The sequence below is a fragment of the Crinia signifera genome, chromosome 1, assembly GCF_055691185.1.
Source record: "Crinia signifera chromosome 1, ASM5569118v1, whole genome shotgun sequence".
NCBI lineage: Eukaryota > Metazoa > Chordata > Amphibia > Anura > Myobatrachidae > Crinia > Crinia signifera.
In genome coordinates, this window is record NC_139217.1 from 385,722,250 (window position 1) to 385,741,141 (window position 18,892).

At 41.5% G+C, this 18,892-nt stretch overlaps 1 protein-coding gene across 2 annotated transcripts in view; it reads right to left on the reverse strand.

The window, feature by feature from the left end:
- ADAMTS19 (ADAM metallopeptidase with thrombospondin type 1 motif 19) overlaps nt 1–18,892 on the reverse strand; it is a 166,813-nt gene that overhangs the window by 84,544 nt on the left and 63,377 nt on the right. For both annotated transcript variants that reach the window (XR_014446790.1, XM_083151549.1), the window contains exon 8: nt 5,374–5,479. Coding sequence is in view for 1 of the 2 variants with exons in the window: in XM_083151549.1 (XP_083007675.1) it covers nt 5,374–5,479 (106 nt within the window). In the remaining variant the exon portion in view is untranslated. The remainder of the gene's footprint in view (nt 1–5,373; nt 5,480–18,892) is intronic.

Here is an 18,892-nt window from a genome sequence, read left to right on the forward strand (position 1 = left end):
AAAATCTTCAGAGAGACCAAGCAGAGGAGGATCATTAAAGATAATCCAGTTTTATATGTAAAGAGAGGTCAAAGACCCTGAAGATACTACAATATTAAAAATATCATATGAATGATCATATCCAGTGTGTCTACTGAGTAAAAAACAAAATGGTAAATATTGGTTCCCCACATGGATGTCATTACACTGCTCTGGCTATTCTCTCCGGTTGGGTAGTACACATGTAAAACAATTTGCCTTTTGAGGCTTTAAAATGTCATGATGTTATGTAAAAATGTAATTACAGTATACTGCATTTATATGTGAAAGATGCATGAACCCCAACTATGTGTACAAATAAATACACAATTGAATTACTTTATTTATTTTGCTACAGAGAGCGTTGGACAAATAAATTCATCGCAAGTTAAGCCCATGGTTGTCAAGTCAACTAAAAATATTTTTATCTTATAAAACATTTGTAAGAAAGTCCCTGCCAGAAACCTTTGTGATCATCTTGCAGAAAGCTGGTGCCAATTGTAATGGATTTTTAAAGATGAACTCTTCACATTTCATCTAGTAGAGCGATGCCAAAAGGGCTTTCAGTCTTCTGCTTTGTGATACTGAACTTTACACTGAGTTATTTATCTTTTTATAACAACTAAACACGTAAACGTGTATCAAGTATAAGCAAAACATTATTTTGGCTTTGGTGCGCAAAATAAATGCCAGTGTAAAGCTGTGTTAGGCAGTCTATATAGCCAACGTATACTAATATTCACCTGAAAGCAGAATTGCTGCTAACACTAAATTAATAGTTATATTCCATAAAATGCTAACTATAAGTGTTTTCTTACATTTGCTAGGGTCATTTCTTCTTTCAGCGTAAGTCATATTGTGAGGCCACCTAGAGGGCTTGTTCATACAAACGGTCTGCTGTATTTACTGAATGTTATTCTAACACAAGATACCTTTAAAATGATCAGAATGATTGTGGCACAAGTGACTGATAAATATAAGCATTGCTTTTTCTGATGATACTCAACAGTATTCAAATTCAAATGAAATTCAAATAAAATTTTTATTTGTCACATACAAAGATCATACATAGTACAATATGTAGTGAAATGCTTTTTTTTACATCGGCTGAGGAAGAGTGTAGAGAGAATGTGTCGGGTAGGTCCAGAAGGAAGGAAAGAAAGAAAGTCCCGATACCAGGAGGTCTGGTTAAGGGCTCTACAACTGTCCTACATTGCATCGGCTGAGGAAGAGTGTAGTGAGAATGTGCCTGGTGGGTCAGTAAGGAAGGAAAGAAAGAAAGTAAGTAAGTCCCGGTACTAGGAGGTCTGGTTGAGTACAGTACTAGTAGCTTTTAGTTTGTTTGTGTATGTTTAATTCTAAAAGTGCCCACACTCGGTGCAATTTTGCCTTGCGATGCAATGCATGATCCCACGTACATCACATTGCAAAGTGCAAAAGTATGTGCAGCCAATACTTTTTGTACTAGATCAAATCCCTTCTAGTTCAAAACGCATTCTGTTATTTATTTATTTACAGTTTCTTATATAGTGCAGCAGCTTCCGTTGCGCTTTACAAATGTTGACAACACTGAAAGAACAAACTGGGTAAAACAGACAGTCATAGAGGTTGGAGGGCCCTGCTGCAAAATTACAATCTATAGTTGTAGTGTATCGCATGCATTTTGAACTAAATATAATGCGATCTAGTAAAAAAAAAACCACACAGAGCACATCTATTCTCCCTGCATGGGAGTTGTGTACACCCACGAGGGAGAATAGCCCCTATACTCTGGGATCCCGACTGGCTTTTAAAGGTCCAGACACACTGGGCGACTATGCCCAGCATGTATGGACAGTAATGATTGTGTTAATCGCTGCGGGGAAAGCCGCTCAGTGCATACACACTGAACGGCTTTCCCCCTGCCCAGCGCCGAAGGAGGGGGGCGAAGTTGGCATTGCATAGCACAGCGCTATGCAAAGCCATCCTGGAAGCCGTTCATCTGCTGGTATAACCAACAGATGAACGGCTTTCCCCGCCGATGTTGCTAGAGCACGCAGCAGTGCTCACCGCTCATCGCCGGGCCATACACACTGGGCGGCTTTGAGCTGAAACCCGCTCAAACCTGCTGTTTTTAGCGATTTTCAGCTCAAAGTCGCCCAGTGTGTATGGGCCTTAACACTAAGGATTCCGACGTCGGTCTACTGGCCATCACAATCCTGACTGTAGGGAGGTCAACCGGCAGCCAAAAAGAAACAAAGGTCACCAACAATACTTTTTATTAATTACTGGTTGACATATAGTTGAAATGGTCTTTGCTTGTTGTGGATCCATGGGGGTTATTCAGACCTGATCACACAGCTGCAAGTTTGCAAGGCCGGTGATAATGGAATGATTGCATATGCATACAGATTGTAGTATGCCTGCATGAGGCCATCCTGCAATGAAATCCAGCGACTTTATTTATTGTTTGCATGTTGGCATTTGTTGATGGTAACCGCCCATTTTCTAAGAGTAAAAGGGGAAACGCAGGCGTGCTCAAGCAATTGAAGGGAAGGCGTGTGACGTCAGCTCCTGCCCCGATCAGCCTGTTTTTATCAGACTGCCCAATTAGATCCTGGGCTACGCACAGACTGCACACACTGGAAAAATAATTCGACTTGCATATGGATTTGCTGCTTGCACATCAGTTTGCAGGCTGACACAGGGCAGGATTTCCCTCTGGCTTGGTGGTGATTGCCTGATTCTACAAATTAGCAGCCCAGCGATCAGGTCTGAATAACCTCCCATATCTGGGCTCTTGGGTCTAGTTTAGGCTGGTATGAAGCTGCATTTTTGAGCTTTTATATAACTTCCTCTCATCCAAGGACCAAAGTAGCACTGAAAATAATGAAAGGCTCTTAAACCCGAGACTGAACTGGATTATGGAGCTGGAATCCTCCTGGGAAACCCTGCAACTGGTCATCATGAACTCAACTCCAGCAACTGAACCCCAAAGCTTGGAGCTGGAACATACTACTGGGAGCTCTGGAAAATGTGACACAAGGAGACTTAGAACAAGCTAGCAAATGGACCAATGTGTGATGGGGTGACAGCTGTACAGGTGCAGATTGATAATACAGAGTCCCAGTGTCAAGACTACAGGACACTTGCAGGAGTACCAGCAAAGTAATTGAATATTTGGCTACAGTTCTTATTACAAGTGTCTTTGTGTGATAATTTATTGGATCAGAGATGGGACCATGTTTTCCATACTTTCAATATAGGCATAAGGGATGTCCTCAGCTGACCACAAGTGAACCTTGTCCTTGAAAGAAAGAAGAATGCTTGGCTAGAAGCACTGCTAAGAAGAGGAATCATCCCTCATCAACTAAAGTGTAAACAACTAGAACTCTAGCACACTGCCAATGGAAGAAGATATCAGGTGTTCCACTAGTTCTAAAAACATCTGAAACTGCAGGACCAAACACATAAGACTACTGGGTGGTGGCGGTCTTGTCCTATAAGAGCAGGATTTGAAAATAAAGGTGAAGCTTTTTTCAAATTGGTAGCACTTTGTTTAGGAACAATAAAGTGATTTCCCATACTGTTCATAAATCCTAAATACTCAGTAACAAACACGATTTGTATGCACCGGACTTGTTTATTCTTGTCTGAAAACGAAACTATTGTTTGTTGTGACAGAGTCAACATCCATGTCAGGATCCATGTCAGGAAAGCATTTACAACAAATGAAGAACTTCCACAGAGTTTAAGCACCACTTGTGGTGTGATAGTAGGTTGGGTGTTAGTGCCAATGTATCTATCATTCTGCTATGTATGATTACATTGCCCCTACTAAAGATTAGCTTTGTTTGAATAAAATATGATTGTTGATTGGGCCTAAACCCACTGTGATTGTAGTCGCTCAGCTTATTGTTGTTTGTTTCAGGGATTTGTTCCAGGTTAAGGAACTGTGCATTGATCTGTTATGATTACGTTATGAATATTGGATTCTGTTCTATCAACTTAGCTTGGGGTCGGACGCACAGGGGTAAATTTACTAAGATGGGAGTTCTATTGATGATGGCATGTTGCCCATAGCAACCAATCAGATTGGACTGCTTATTTATTTTGCACCTTCTAGAAGATAATAGAATTTATTCAGTTGCTATCGGCAACATCTCATCTTCAATACATCTCCCATCTTAATAAATTTACTCTACAAAGAGTAAAACACTGGTGGTTTTTCAGCAAGGCACCAACAAGTAAGTGTGTTGGTCATAGCTGCAATAAGTACACAAGTTGTACAACTAAAGGATTATTATTTTGTAGCGTGTACACTGTATCTCGCAAATTTCTGTGATCATGGCAGATCATACCAAAATGGTCCACGAGATCAACCAACATGTCATGTTTTCCAGACCCCCTATTTGGTGCACACGTGTGGTAGTTACTAACTGTCACATTTTCACACACCTTGTGCATTCATTCCTAACGACACTTTCTACAGATCAACAGGTGGTCTGGAAAACATGAACTGTTGGTAGATCTTGAGGACTGGTTTGGCCACCCCTGCTGTATGCAGTGGTGTACCTAGTCTCTCCCCCCTTGCTAAGACACAGCAGCTGTTGCCATCTCTCTCTCACCACACTCAGTCTCTGACCCAGCTGCCCGAGGTTCACACACAGTGATGCCACTGGCCACTGGCTTGCCCCTATAGCCATCCGTGGGAGGAGGGGGATACTACCGGCCAACATACTGTTTCTCCCTGCTTCTGAAGAATCAGCTGGTGTATTTTCAGCATGCCCCACCGGCACTTGCTCCTCCAAGCCACTGCGGGGTCTGCGTCACCATTGCTATGCCACTGGCTGTTTGGTAAGCAATAATGTGAAAGAGTTTTTCGATGCAGTCTTATCTACTGTGCTTGGATTGCTCTAATTTCTTTCAATTAGATGCCAAATTGACATGTCCTCTCATATAGTAGACATTAGCATTTGTCATTACTTTCAGTATCACACCTGTATTTCCATATAGGTGTGTATTATCGGCTATAAGCTGGAAGCATATGCTTTTAGTTTTCTAAGAACAGGGTGCATATGTAATAGAATCCAAGATTGCTAGGGATGCGAGATCCTGGCCGATCTTGAACATTTAAGAAACTATTTGAGATCAGCTGGACTCCTGCACATCTGGCAAACTTGAACCCTATTACATATGCCCATGTCAGTTTCACGGGTTATTATGGGCTGTCCTGCATTGTACAAATCAGCCACTTTGAAAGCAATGGTCAATACTATGGTCATATGTAAAAATCAAGTGTGACCATCTACAAATCCAACAGTGCATTTCTTATTCTGGTCAATTAGAAATACTGTACTTCTCAGATAAACTTACTTGTGACCCATCTCATGAGCAATAGTAAATGCAAGGTTTAGCCCGTTATCTTCTGCGATTATGCATTTTCTTTTTTCGCTGCACATTCCATTGAGATATGCAATGCCTGAAATGTATGTTTTGGTTCATTAGAATTATAGAAATATTTAGTGGCATAATGTTAGAATAGTGCAAATTATATGGGTAACATGTAAGTAAGGAGAATAGAAAACCTCGCAGTTCTGCTACTGTAAGCTACTCATACAAAGATTGAAGAGCTCAAAGGGTGAAATGTAATAGGATGAGCGATTCAGAAAGTGAGAGATTTGGTAAGAAATCTCCAGTTTTTTCTAAAGCGGCAATCATTTACGCTTCAAATTCAAACTGGGTTTGCAGTGTAAATGATTGCTGCTTTAAATAAATAGGAAATTTCTTACCAAATCTCTCACTTTCAGAATCGCTCATCCTATTACATTTCACCCTTTGAGCTCTTCAATCTTTTCACCAATTTCACCAATTGTGTTTACAGAAATGGAGTAACAAAAATACATACATGTGGAAAGTACTGCAGAGATATTTTTTTACTGTATTACATATTATTAGGTAACATGAGGGAAAAAAAACCTCCAGAAACAAAAACACATATGGGGAAAGAAGAAGGAAGAGGGAAAGGTAGGAAGGGAGGAGGGGGAGAGGCATAAAAGAAAATCAACAACAGGTACATATATATTGGTAATTCAGAAAAATATCAGTTCAAATGACACAGCCCATTGGCCCTTATTCTGGTCGGTGCGGATATATCCGCGTGCGTTCGGCCCGCCGATGTTTTGTGTCTGCGCATGTGCAGAGGCGTCTCTGCGCATGTGCGAGCGGGGCGTACGGCCAAATCCCGCATGATATGTGAACACTCCGAACAGGGGGTGGAGAGGGGCGTGAAGGGCTATTTGGGCTCATTACCATATGCATACGCCCCGCGTTTCATGGGCGTTCCCATGCAAACGCTGGGCGTACGTATGGTAATGCGGCCGTGACGCACGTGTAGGGGGCGGACATATGACATCGCCGGATGTCAGCTGCCCGCCCAGATCCCTGCTTTTGCACGGAAAAATGTCCGTGTGGTCAGAGGTTGCGGGAGCTGGTGGACCACTCAGTCCTGCATTCGATGGTCTGCGACCATCGAATGATGGGGGAGGTTCCCTGAGATGGAGGAGGCGTATTCCGTGAAAAATACACGTGCGGTCCGTTCGGCCAGCTTCTTACCGCGTACGGACGGAGTTGGCGATCCGTATGGAAGGCGGGGTTTCGCATGCACGGTCCTGGCCGCATAATCGGATCCGGCCACACCGATCAGAATAAGGGCTATACAGACATTAAGGGCGGTATTCAACCCCCCGCCACTATTAACGACTGGGGAAAATGACGACAGCGGCTGGGGATTATCTAGATAAAGCCGTATCTCGATGATCCTTGGCGGTTTCCGCAGACACGCCCCCTTTTCGTAATTGGACATTACTTCCGGCCTGATGAATAACAGGCGAGCGGGCCGAGTACGGGCCAGGGGCTCACGGATTGAATACCCCCTAAGGTTAGAATCGTACTGTGACAAGAATTCTTGTGGATGGACTGCAATAAAGAAAGTATCAAACTCGGAAAGCACCCTCCTTGAATACTTTGACTTATTGGGCTTGTGTAGCATTATTCCACTCATTTATTTGACTGGGTTGAGAGTAAGTGTGTAGGTGACTGATAGTACCGTTTGCAATTTTTGGTACAGATAAAGTGAATTGTGAATATGCAGTGTTATAGTGAAGGGGGAAATTTGTTATAGGGGACCAAATTCCAATTGAGGACATTTTAAATAGTGTATTTAGATTAGCTCTTGCTGGTAGGGTGATTACATTTTGTCAGTGTGGCTTAGTTATTATGTCTTAGTGATTGTGCAAAAATTTTTTTGTTGTGTTGTTTATTATTATCTACCCAAGGCGGATACAGAAGTCAGCCATACAGTTGTTATCAATAAGGATCTAAGGTGTAAAACGCTGTTATAGTAAGCAATGGCTAAACCCATAGCAATGAATAAATAAAATCAGGACATATCCTTAAAAGGGATTAGGTACTTATTATGTAGGTGTATATATAATAATTGGGAAGGTGAAATAAAAGTGCTATTCTAAATTAGTTAAGATGGAATTATTTACTCAACAGCATAAGATTTGCAATATTTATGGAACATTGAATTATCCAAATATATAATAAGGAAAGGGATCTAACACATGTGTGAATTTTATTTTCTAATCACGTAACCAATCTTTACAAACTCTATATTCTTTTAATAAATATGAACAATAGCCCATATAAAGATGATTCAATCTGTTTAATAGGTTCCTCACCCCCATAGGTTTGAGCCCATCCCACACTGAGTACCAGTAACAGAAAGACATAGGGGTACAATGGACAGAATACTTTGATGCCTTTAATCTATCCTGCTTTCTTTGGACATCAATAATGGTCTTGAAATCATGTAATAGGCAACTTGGTATCAATGTCATAGAGTACACGCATTCACTATGTGAGTTTTAGTATTATAACACAACTGTTACATATAGGGCCTTATTCTAGTTCACTCTTTCTGACAAATTCCTTCTTAGATGGACAAAACCATGTGGACTGCAGGTGGGGCAGATGTAACATGTGCAGATACAGTTAGATTTGGGTGGGGTTTTACATCAAAGTGAGATCTATATTGCAGTGTAAAAATAAAGCAGTCAGTATTTACCCTGAACAGAAAAAAATATAACTCACCCAAATCGAATTCTCTCTGCACAAGTAACATCTGCCCCCCTGCAGTGCACATGATTTTGTCCATCTAAGAAGGATTTTGTCAGAAAGAGTGAACTAGAATAAGGCCCATAGTGCAGCAGTATCACTGCACTGCAAATTGCCTAGAAAACTGCTTAAAACGGTATTTCTTGTTTCATAATAATAATAATAATAATACAAAGTCTTGCTTTAGGGAAGGTGTAACAGTGCCCTCACAATGCAGTAACCACAACATCCTGAGCACCAGCAATGTGGCAGATGTCTGCACCCTAATTTAATAATATATATCAAATAAACTAAGTTTTTAATGAAAATAAATGTAATAAAAATTTAATTAAATACAGATGGAGCAGGAGCTGCTCCTGGCAATAAGGGGCACACGAGACGCTCACGCGCAGCAGCTCCCCCCTTCCCCGCCAGCTGCCGCCAGCTCCCCCCGGTCCCTGCCCGTCTCCCTGAAGCGGATAGGGGCAGGGAAAGTGCTCCTAGCCACTGTGTTGATGGGACGCGCGTAAAAGTGAGACACTCGTGCATCCCCATCAGATGTAGCACCTCTCCGCCAACAATCGCCAGCTAAGGGAGTCTGGCAATTCCCACCATGGTTTCTTTCTTTGCTCTACAGAACATCACAGACATTTAAGCAAGGAGATCAGACCAATGGTGGAACTTGTGGGTGGTGGGCCCAGGTGCAAAAATGGGCCCCCTCCTCTACCGCAAACCAAAATGTCATGCAATGCACTTGCTGCACCAATGGTTGTTCTGCCTATGGATCAGACACAATATGAATTACAGTCTAATAGATTTGCATTACATACTGTATATACACTGTGTTGATCGGCTTAATCAAACTCATAAGCCAGTAAAGTCACAGTAACTGAGACGGACTGCATCCCCAACCTTTCCCAAATACAGTATGACGTAGGAGGGCCTAGTTGTCAAATGGAGAAGAGAAATACAACTTTACTTTTTTGAAGTATAAGTGAATTGTCAGTTGATATTCAATTATGAGTTTAGTGGTTCTAGTATTTCTTTAAATTAAAACATGCCTTTTCTGTAAAATGCTAAAAGAAGGTAATGCTACATATACAGTAGGGCCTGATTTCGGTTTACACGCTCCCTGGGAGTGATGTTTGCCTAATGCGCATGTGCTGGGTGCGAATGTGCACGGCGAACCACAAGTTCGCCGTCCCGGTTGCATCCAACAGTGCGGGCAGGGTCGGCGGCAGATAGACTCGCCCAGCATTTCATGAGTGTTCTCATGAAAATGCTGGGCATTCCCATGGAAATGAGGCAGTGATGCAGTTTGCAGTGTTGCTTGTGAACCAGAATAAGGGCCATTATGTTTGTGTATAAACAAAGCTCTACAAGATTTATATAATGTGTGGGAAAAGTGTTACACATTTCCAGAGAGGGAGAAAGTAAAGCATTTCTTTTGTGATTACTACAAGCATATTAAGGGGATGTGTCACCATTACTTCCCCTCCTTCATGTGATTAACTCCTCTGCCACCTGATAGAGGGATGCATTGTGTGTAATTATCAATTGTTACATATGGAGCCACTCTTGTCCAAACAAATGAAGCACAGTCTCTCTCTCTGTTGTAGAAAATACACATGTACCAGTTATATACTTTGTACAAACTTAGTTTTTATGTTCTACAATGTGTGTATGTATATGCATGTGTGTGTATACATGAGTGTGTGTGTGTGTTCGTATAGCCAGTTGTCCTAGGGTGAATGTAACGATAAATCGTACCTGGATGTTTCCAACATTATTTATATACTGTAATGTAAGTATATACCAAATGAGCAATTTAGCCATTGAGAGGACTAAGGCTATGGGGGTTATTCAGACCTGATTGCATGAATGTGAATTTGCAGGCCGAGTGATTGTCGATAGACTGCCCATGTGTCCAGATCATAGTGCACATGCGTGAGGCCATCTTGCGATAAAATCATGCTACTTTTTAAATTGCTGGTTGTATGCAAAGCGGTTGATAAGAAGCCGGCGTTTGCAGGTGGTGACTGGATGTTTTCTGGGAATATCAGGGAAAACGCAGGTGTGCCCTGGCATTTGAGGAGACGTCATGTTACGTAAGCTCTGGACCAGATCAGACTGTTACTATCGCAGCCGCTGAGTAAGTCCTGGGCTACGTGCAGACTGCACACACTGTAAAAAATAATTAGATGGTGAGTGGCTTGCGAATGGATTTGCTGCTAATTGCCAATCCAGGTAATATTTGCAAGCCATGCTAAGCAATTTGCAGACTTCAGGTGGTGGGATTTTACTCTGACTGGGCAGCCTATACCTGATTGCAGGGATCTTCAATTTAGAAGAGCAGCAATCAGGTCTGAATAAAACCCTATGTTTGGTGGTGCCTCAGGTGGTTCCATCTATAATGAGAGATGCAGCTTGCTACCCCTGCTTTAACTTTAAATTTGGGGGCAGCAACTTCTTCTCCTGGGACTGGAAACATGGCGCATATCTGTGACATCATAACTAAGTGGCACAATCCCAACATAAAAAAACTAACATAAATCAGTAGCCCATTTTTAATGGACTTACATTATTACCCTCATTATGTGTTTCAGGTGCCACCAACAGAAGCTCTTGACTCCCTGAGTAACATTTTAACAGTCCAGGACATAAATCTTTTGATCAAGGTAACTTCTGTAATATTCGAAAAACACAAACACTAACGATAATACATAATCAAAGCTAAGAAAGTATTTTTAACAGGCACATGTTAAATCTAATTTGGTTTCTCTCAAGTTCTCCCTGTATGTTCATTTTGGCAACTTGGATGTATTACTTGTTATGTCTTCAGCAGTCTAGGTGATTCTGTCCCTTCTATTGACCAGTTTTACTTGTACAAAAACATAAAAGGACTCTTCAGGAACACTTCATAAAAATAGTTAGGCATCAAGCCATGTGAACCACAGAACAGTAAAAAAAAAAAAGGTCATGATAACGGAGTCATCAGTATTAAATGCACATTAACTTGTTGCCAAAAATTGTGTATGTATAAATTAATAAAATAAGAAAATCAGTTTTAGGCGTAATAGCTCTTGGCTTAAGCTAACTGAAGCTTAGGACCTTATTCTGGTCCACACGCAATGCTGCAAAATTCGTAGGCCGTTTGACAATTGACTCCAAAGCTGGACCAGTGTGGGCTATTACTTTGTTATTTCTTTATCATTTAAGCAGGTACAAGTTCTGGTGTTTTGCCAAGTGTGGTTTTTGTATTGTATGATCAATGATCATCTCTATGGTAAAGAAGAACCCCCATCTCAACAACCAACCAAGTGAAGAACATTCTACAGGATATAGGCATCATTATCACACTTCAGGAAAGCAAATACAGAGGTATGACTACATGGTACAAACCATCCATATGCCTCAAGAAAAGACCAGATAAAATGTTGCCTAAAAAAATAATCTAAAAGCAGCCAGCACAGTATTTGACCATGGGAAACTAAGGTCAACCTGTACTAGAATGATGGGAATAAAAAAGTATGGAGAATGCTTGATATGGCTCATGATCTGAAGCATTCCACATCATCTGTAAAACCGGTGAAGTCAGTGTGATGACATATGCATGCATGCCATCCAATAGCACTGGGTCACTAGCGTTTTTTGATGATGTGACAAAAGATAGACGCTGACGGATGATTTCTGAAGTGTATAGGGCATGCTCACATTCAGCAAAATTCAGAAAAGTTGATGGGCAAGGCTTCACAGCTCCGATAGATAATTAACCAGAGCATACTGCAAAATCAACTGTTTTTAAGACAAAGGTGTGAAATATTCTGCAATAGCCAAGTCAATCACTAATCAAGCATGCATTTCACTTGTTGAAGACAAGGCTCTCGTTTCCTGCAAAGTATTCTCCAAAAAGTATTTAAAAATAACATTTTATTTATGATTATGTCAATTCATTCAATTACATTTGAGCCCTTGAGAATAGGGGACTGTTTCCTAAATGACTCGTCATTGTTTAATTTAAATTCCATTGTGGTGGAACAAAGAGCCCAAATTAAAAAATTGTGTCAGTGTCCAAATATATATGGAGCTATCTGTATAGAGGTACATTATATTTACTAAGTATTGGTTAGGGGTATTCCTGGCAGGTTTGCAATCCCCAGATTTACTTAAACCAAACCTCTGATAAACCTAGAATAGAATATGTGCCCCGCTGCTCACAATAAATGTTTTACCATTACAATATAGAACCCCTGTATACACTAAGAGTCGCCTTTGCAAATTGACAAAAACACAACAAACACACCCAAATAAAAAAGTGATTATGATCTGGCTTCAAAAGCATGTTGTTGGGACTACAGTATATCTAATCAGTCAATAGGAGAGGTTTATCCATTCACTTATATTGAAGGCAATTACAGTATATACAGTATTGCAAAATAATTCAGAAACTGTTACACTGACAATTCTCTTATGATGGAAATACTGTACTATGTGTGTAGGAGGGTTGATATCAAGATAACGGGGAGGGCGCTGTGATGTGAGTGTGCTTTGCTAGAAGCAGCAGTTAGGAAAAAGGGATAGTCTCTCCCAATCTTAGACAAGCAAATACAGGAAGAAGGATAACTGCGCTAGATGTATGACAATAGGTTCAATATTAAAATGGCTAATTTAATAGTACATAAATTATGACATTTAGACAAAGAACAATGCACATAAAAAATCAATGATAAAAAGGAATGATTAAAATGTCAATGGTGAAATAAATTGGTACAATGACCTAAATGCTTGGATAGTCACCCGTTTATCCACCAGTACTGGGGAAGTCCGTCCAAATTGTATGAATGTAAAGTAGAATTGCCAGTATCCTTGCGGAATGGAATTCCTCTCACTACTTTAGAAATGAAACCGGGTCCTTAGGAGGTGGCGTTCCTCCAGAAGATCTCTGAGCCAAAGCGAGTGAAGGAAAGATGGTGCCTCTGGTACAATGTTGCCGAGGGAGATGACCGCTGGATTGGAGTGGTTGGCAAATAGTTCAATGCAGTGGGCGCTGTATCCAAGTTGGTTTAAAATTGGGGTGCAAGTGCCTACACGTTTCACCGCTAAATGCGGCTTTTTCAAGGATGTACTGTACTATACTGCACTATACTATTTTATGAAAATATTTCAAATGATTGCATAATTGTATTAAATGAACAATATTATATATTAATTTTATTAAAGGGGCAATTGTAACTAATTATTAATCAGTGGGTACTTGTGTAATATCTGGGCACCCGATTTTTTCATTGCATTGCATCACATCGCATCGCATGCAATATAGTGGCATACAATTCATGCGATGCGATTTTTCATTGTAAAGACCAGATTTTTAATTGTATAGTCACCCATGGGTGATTTCATACCCCCACTATCCAACTACGCATGGAGTTGATTTTAGTAGCCTCCTTTGGGATTGCTGCAACTTTGTATGAAGGGTGTAAGACAGCACACTCTGCATTCAAGCTGCCTCTTGACTTGGCTCACACAGACAATCTTGTCTGAAACATCAGAAAGGGTACTGGAAGTGACAATATACTCCAGAAATGTGTCTTGATAGTCTGGGATGAGTGTACCATGTCACACAAGTCAGGGCTGGAGGCCCAGGATCGAACACTCCAAGACTTAAGGGGAAATAAACATTTAATGGGTGGAGCCTTGCTGCACCTGGTTGGTGATTTCATGCAGACTTTGCTGTCATCCTGAGGGGAACGCCTGCTGTGGAAGAGAAGAGGATGTCTTCATCCAACGCATGCCACTGATTCCAACTGACCTACTATTTGAATTCAAGCGCTTAAAATTTCCTGTTCGCCTGGCCTTTGCTATAAAGATCAACAAGGCACATGGATAAACATAACAGGTGGCAGGCATCAATTTTGATAGCCTATGTTCCTTTCATGGGCAACTTTATGTTTTTGCTCTTAAGTACGCACTGGAAAAACTCTTCACATACAGATGTGGCCAGGTACATCGTGGTTTACAACGCGCTTTTGAGGGCTCTGACTCACGAGTTGTAGATTGCGTTATGTCCTGCGTTATGTACCACGCCATGTAATACATAGTTTAACCACTGGGTGACTAATGTTCCATGTTAAGACAATGGTGCCGAATACAGCGATATTGGAGTTGACATTGAGAGTACATTGAGAGTATGAGAAAATGGCCAATCAACGTTCTTCCCTTTATAAAAGAAAAAAAATCGACAGTACTGTACAGTATCTTCTACAAAACGCAGTCACGCAACTTCACACCACAGATTTTGTCCTTTGCTAAACAGTCAAGCTGCCACTTTACACTACGGATTTTTTCCTTACTTTATGGACAGGGTTTTTGTATTTTATTCGCAACCGCAGTTACGTACGGTAATTTATGTAATTGGTACAGAAGCCATGCTAACCTTTGCTATTGCTGGATGACTACTTAAAACATTATTTGATTATCATACGGAGCATGTTATACAGTACGTACTGTACTTTACGGGGCATGTCTTGTATTGGACGTTGCTGTATATCACACACCAATGGAGCGAAGAAAATCACAGGTAACAGTGGCCTAGCGGGTAGAGGCACAGCTACACTATGACAGTAACAGTGTTTAGATCCTCAGTTGGTTACAATATATTTTTATTTTTTCAACGTACTTTTTTTTTTTTTAAATCAATAGTTACAGTATTTGGTGCTTAGCAAATTCCTTCTGACTTTTCCACAAACAAAAATTCACAATGGCAGGCTGCCATGTACACGATAGTTAATACCCATACATACTGCGCTACAGAGAACGTTTTTTTCGCAAAATAGATTTCGCTCTTCAGGTAAAAGTCCTTGCTTTGAGGACCGTGTTTCGGGATTAAATTCGCTTCTCCAGCTTTTCAAGGCTACACATGTCCCTGGTTCAGAGTGCTACTGTGTGAACATAGAAGCCATGCTAACCTTTGCTAAACAGTCAAGCTGCCACAACTTTACACTACGGATTTTGTCCTTACTTTACGGACAGAGTTTTTGTATTTTTTTCGCAGCCGCAGTTACGTACGTTAATTTATGTAATTGGTACAGAAGCCATGCTAACCTTTGCTATTGCTGGATGACTACTTAAAACATTATTTTAGGACCTACAGTATCATACGGAGCATGTCATACAGTACGTACTGTACTTTACGGGGCATGTCTTGTATTGGACGTTGCTGTATATCACACACCAATGGAGCAAAGAAAATCACAGGTAACAGTGGCCTAGCGGGTAGAGGCACAGCTACACTATGAAAGTAACAGTGGTTCGATCCTCAGTTGGGTACAATATATATTTTTTAAACGTACTTTTTTTAAATCAATAGTTACAGTATTTGGTGCTTTGCAAATTCCTTCTGACTTTTCCACAAACAAAAATTCACAATGGCAGGCTGCCATGTACACAGTTATTGCCCATATATACTGCGCTACAGACAACGTTTTTTTTCTTGCAACAATAGATTTCTCAAAACTCAGACACAGACCGACACCTCAGACAATAAGATGTTGATTGCAGTCATACAAAATACAGTATGTTAATTGCAGTCTGCCTTCCTTTTGTTTCCCTGCTATTGTACATAATTCAAATGCACCTATCAGCATTTAGTCGTGAAGGTTTTCCTTTGTCTCTGCCAGCATAAATTCAGCTACAGACGCTAAAATTGTCATACTACTGAATCCAGTTTGTTTTTCTGCATCCAAACTGTGTAGAATTGCTACGGATCGTCTCTTCATCTCTTGCCTGTATACAAGCATGAGATTGTACCTGTACACCTGGACTATTCATTCTGCTGAATCCAAAGTCAAGTTGTTGCTGCGTTCCTGTTTCTACCAAGCTTTACCAGCATACTGCCTTCCACAAGAACAGTACAGTATCTTCTCGCTGGAGCAGTAAGTACAGTACAGTCATTTGTACATTTTGACTGATTGCTGCATTACAGTATACAGTAAGCAGCCAGGCTCCTACGAGGACAAAATGGTCCCTGCGTGGAAGCACTCGGTTCCCACCTTGTCCCTGAATGAACCTGTTTCCCTTCTTTCCCTACTGTTCAAATGCAACCGGTGCAGAATACTGTATACAATCGCCTGCTGTGTATGGATGGGCCAGAGATTAGTGATGAGATTAGCGATAAGAATACTGTATTCAGATACTGCAGGCTGCCGCTATGGGTATTGTCCGTAAATACTAGATTTGGGGTATTGTCCGTAATACTGTTGAAGTAATAGTGTAATTAACGGATTTGTTCGCAAAACAAGGCATTCATTAATGGACTGTTTCGCAGACTCATTTTGCAGACTCAGTTAATGAATACAGTAGTGATATCGTGATTTTTGATGGCTTCCACGTTCAGTACAATGCAGCAGAGATAGCGCCATTTAGAATATTGGACAGTGTGTTAAAATTGCTTGGTGTGTATGGGCCAGAGATCTCCGACTAGCAATGACAATACTGTATTAGTGTAGGATACTGCAGGCTGCCACTATAGGTATTGTCCGTATAATCTGTGCTAAATACTAGATTAGTCCGTAACACTGTTGGTGTAATATTGTAAATACTGTAACGTATTTTTTCGTAAACGAGGGACCGGTGTTTTTCGCATATTAACGGACTATTTCGCAGACTCAGTTATTGTATACAGCAGTAGGAGCACATGTGATATTGTTATTTTGGTACTTGTGTACTTTCACGGCTCCCATCGCATGCCATCGCATGCCATATGTAGTGGCATGCGATGGCATGCGATGCGATGCGATTTCCCCGTGTTTTTAAGCATTTTTATAAAATCGCATGCGATCGCATGAGATCGCATCGCATGCGATCGCATGAGATCGCATGCGATCTGATGCGATGCAATGTCATTTTTCACAGAAATTATGGACATGAGTTGACACCATGTAAAATGCACCCCAAATGTAATTTTTCACACTGTACCACCCCCACTATCAACGCCAACCCGAAGCGTGGCGAGCGCAGCGAGCCCGCGAGGGGCGGCGGTACGCGTCCTACGAGCTTTTCATACCCCCACTATCCACGTCGGCGTGGAGTTGAGAATAGAAAGTGTGGGGAGCGCAGCGAGGGGACGCGGATACCTTCACAGATATCCGTGTCCCCTCGCAGGCTTCACAGGTATCCGCGTGCGCTCGCCACGCTTCAGGCTGAATGAAATCTTTTGGTACTTGTTTCCTAGAACGGCCACAATCGCGGGCATCGTGTACCTTAAAGTTAAGGTACACGATGCCCGCGATGGACCCGATTTCCTTTGAAATCAGGTCCATTTTGCCGGCAAAGGCAAAATCGGGGGCATCGCGTCGGTCGCATGCATTAACATGGCCCCCGACGCGACCGACGCGATGCCTGCGATTTTGCCATAGGCTTCAATGTTAAAATATTTTTAACATTGAAATCGGGAGCATTGTGTCGGTCTTGTGCCATTATAATGGCACAAGATGAGATCGACTTGATTTAGTCCATCTCACATAGGAAACAATGTGAAATGGGCCAATATGACCCATTTCACATTGTATATGGCCCCGTCGCCACCCCATGATTGACGCCAACCCGAAGCATGGCATCGGGTCGATCGCGTCGGTCGCAATTTTTCCGACACGATCACCCCAATGCAAATCGGTGTGGCCGTGCTAGGAAACAAGTACCAATCTTTTTTCATCTAATCTATACTCATGCCCTCGTGTCCTAGATTCCTTTCTAGTAGAAAAGAGGGTGTGTGACAGTTCCTTATATTGGCCCTTGATATACTTGTACATGTTGAGCATGTCCCCCCTTAAACGTCTCTTTTCCAATGTAAATAGTCCCAAATTGCTTAATCTCTCCCTGTAGCTTAAATTCTCCATTCCCCTAATAAGCTTTGTTGCTCGCCTTTGGACTTTTTCTAATTCTATGATGTCCTTTTTATAGTGTGGGGCCCAGAACTCCACTCCGTACTTGAGGTGAGGTCTCACCAATGCTTTATACAGTGGCATAATTACCCTTGAGTCCCTAGTTTCCATTCCCCTCTTAATACATGCCAGAATTTGGTACTTATGTAATATCTGGGCTCCCGTTTTTCTTATGAGACCACGTCCCCTCGCCACGCTTCGGGCATGGTGGCTCGCTGCGATCGCCACACTATATAAGATCAACTCCATGCGTAGTTGGATAGTAGGAGTATGAAAAAATGGGGTGCATTTAACATGGGAGCCCAGATAATACATAAGTACCCAGAATTTTGTTGGCCTTTTTTGTAGCTACATTACAATGGGCACTACATCCCAGTTTGCTGTCTATTTGGACTCCTAGGTCCTTTTCAAGTATGGAATTACCCAGTTCCTCTCCGCTAAGGTTGTAACTTGCACACTGGTTACGAGCAGGGAGAAGCAACACATTACCGGCCGCTAGGGTTGCCACCTCATCCCTTTAATCCTGGAGACATACACTACTGTACTGTATTAATTACAGTACACAGGTTTTTGTGGCTTATTAAAAAATACAGTTGGATTGAAGTCTGATGGCTGTTTTAAAAAAAAAAACAGTTGAAATTGAGTCTTGAAGTGAGCCAGCCACAGAACCTGTGTAATTAATACTGTACTGTACAGTACAGTATGTCTCCAGGATTAAAGGGATGAGGTGGCAACCCTACCGGCCGCACGTCCGTCCCTAACCTTACTCCTGCCTGCCCGGCTGCCAGCCAGTCGAC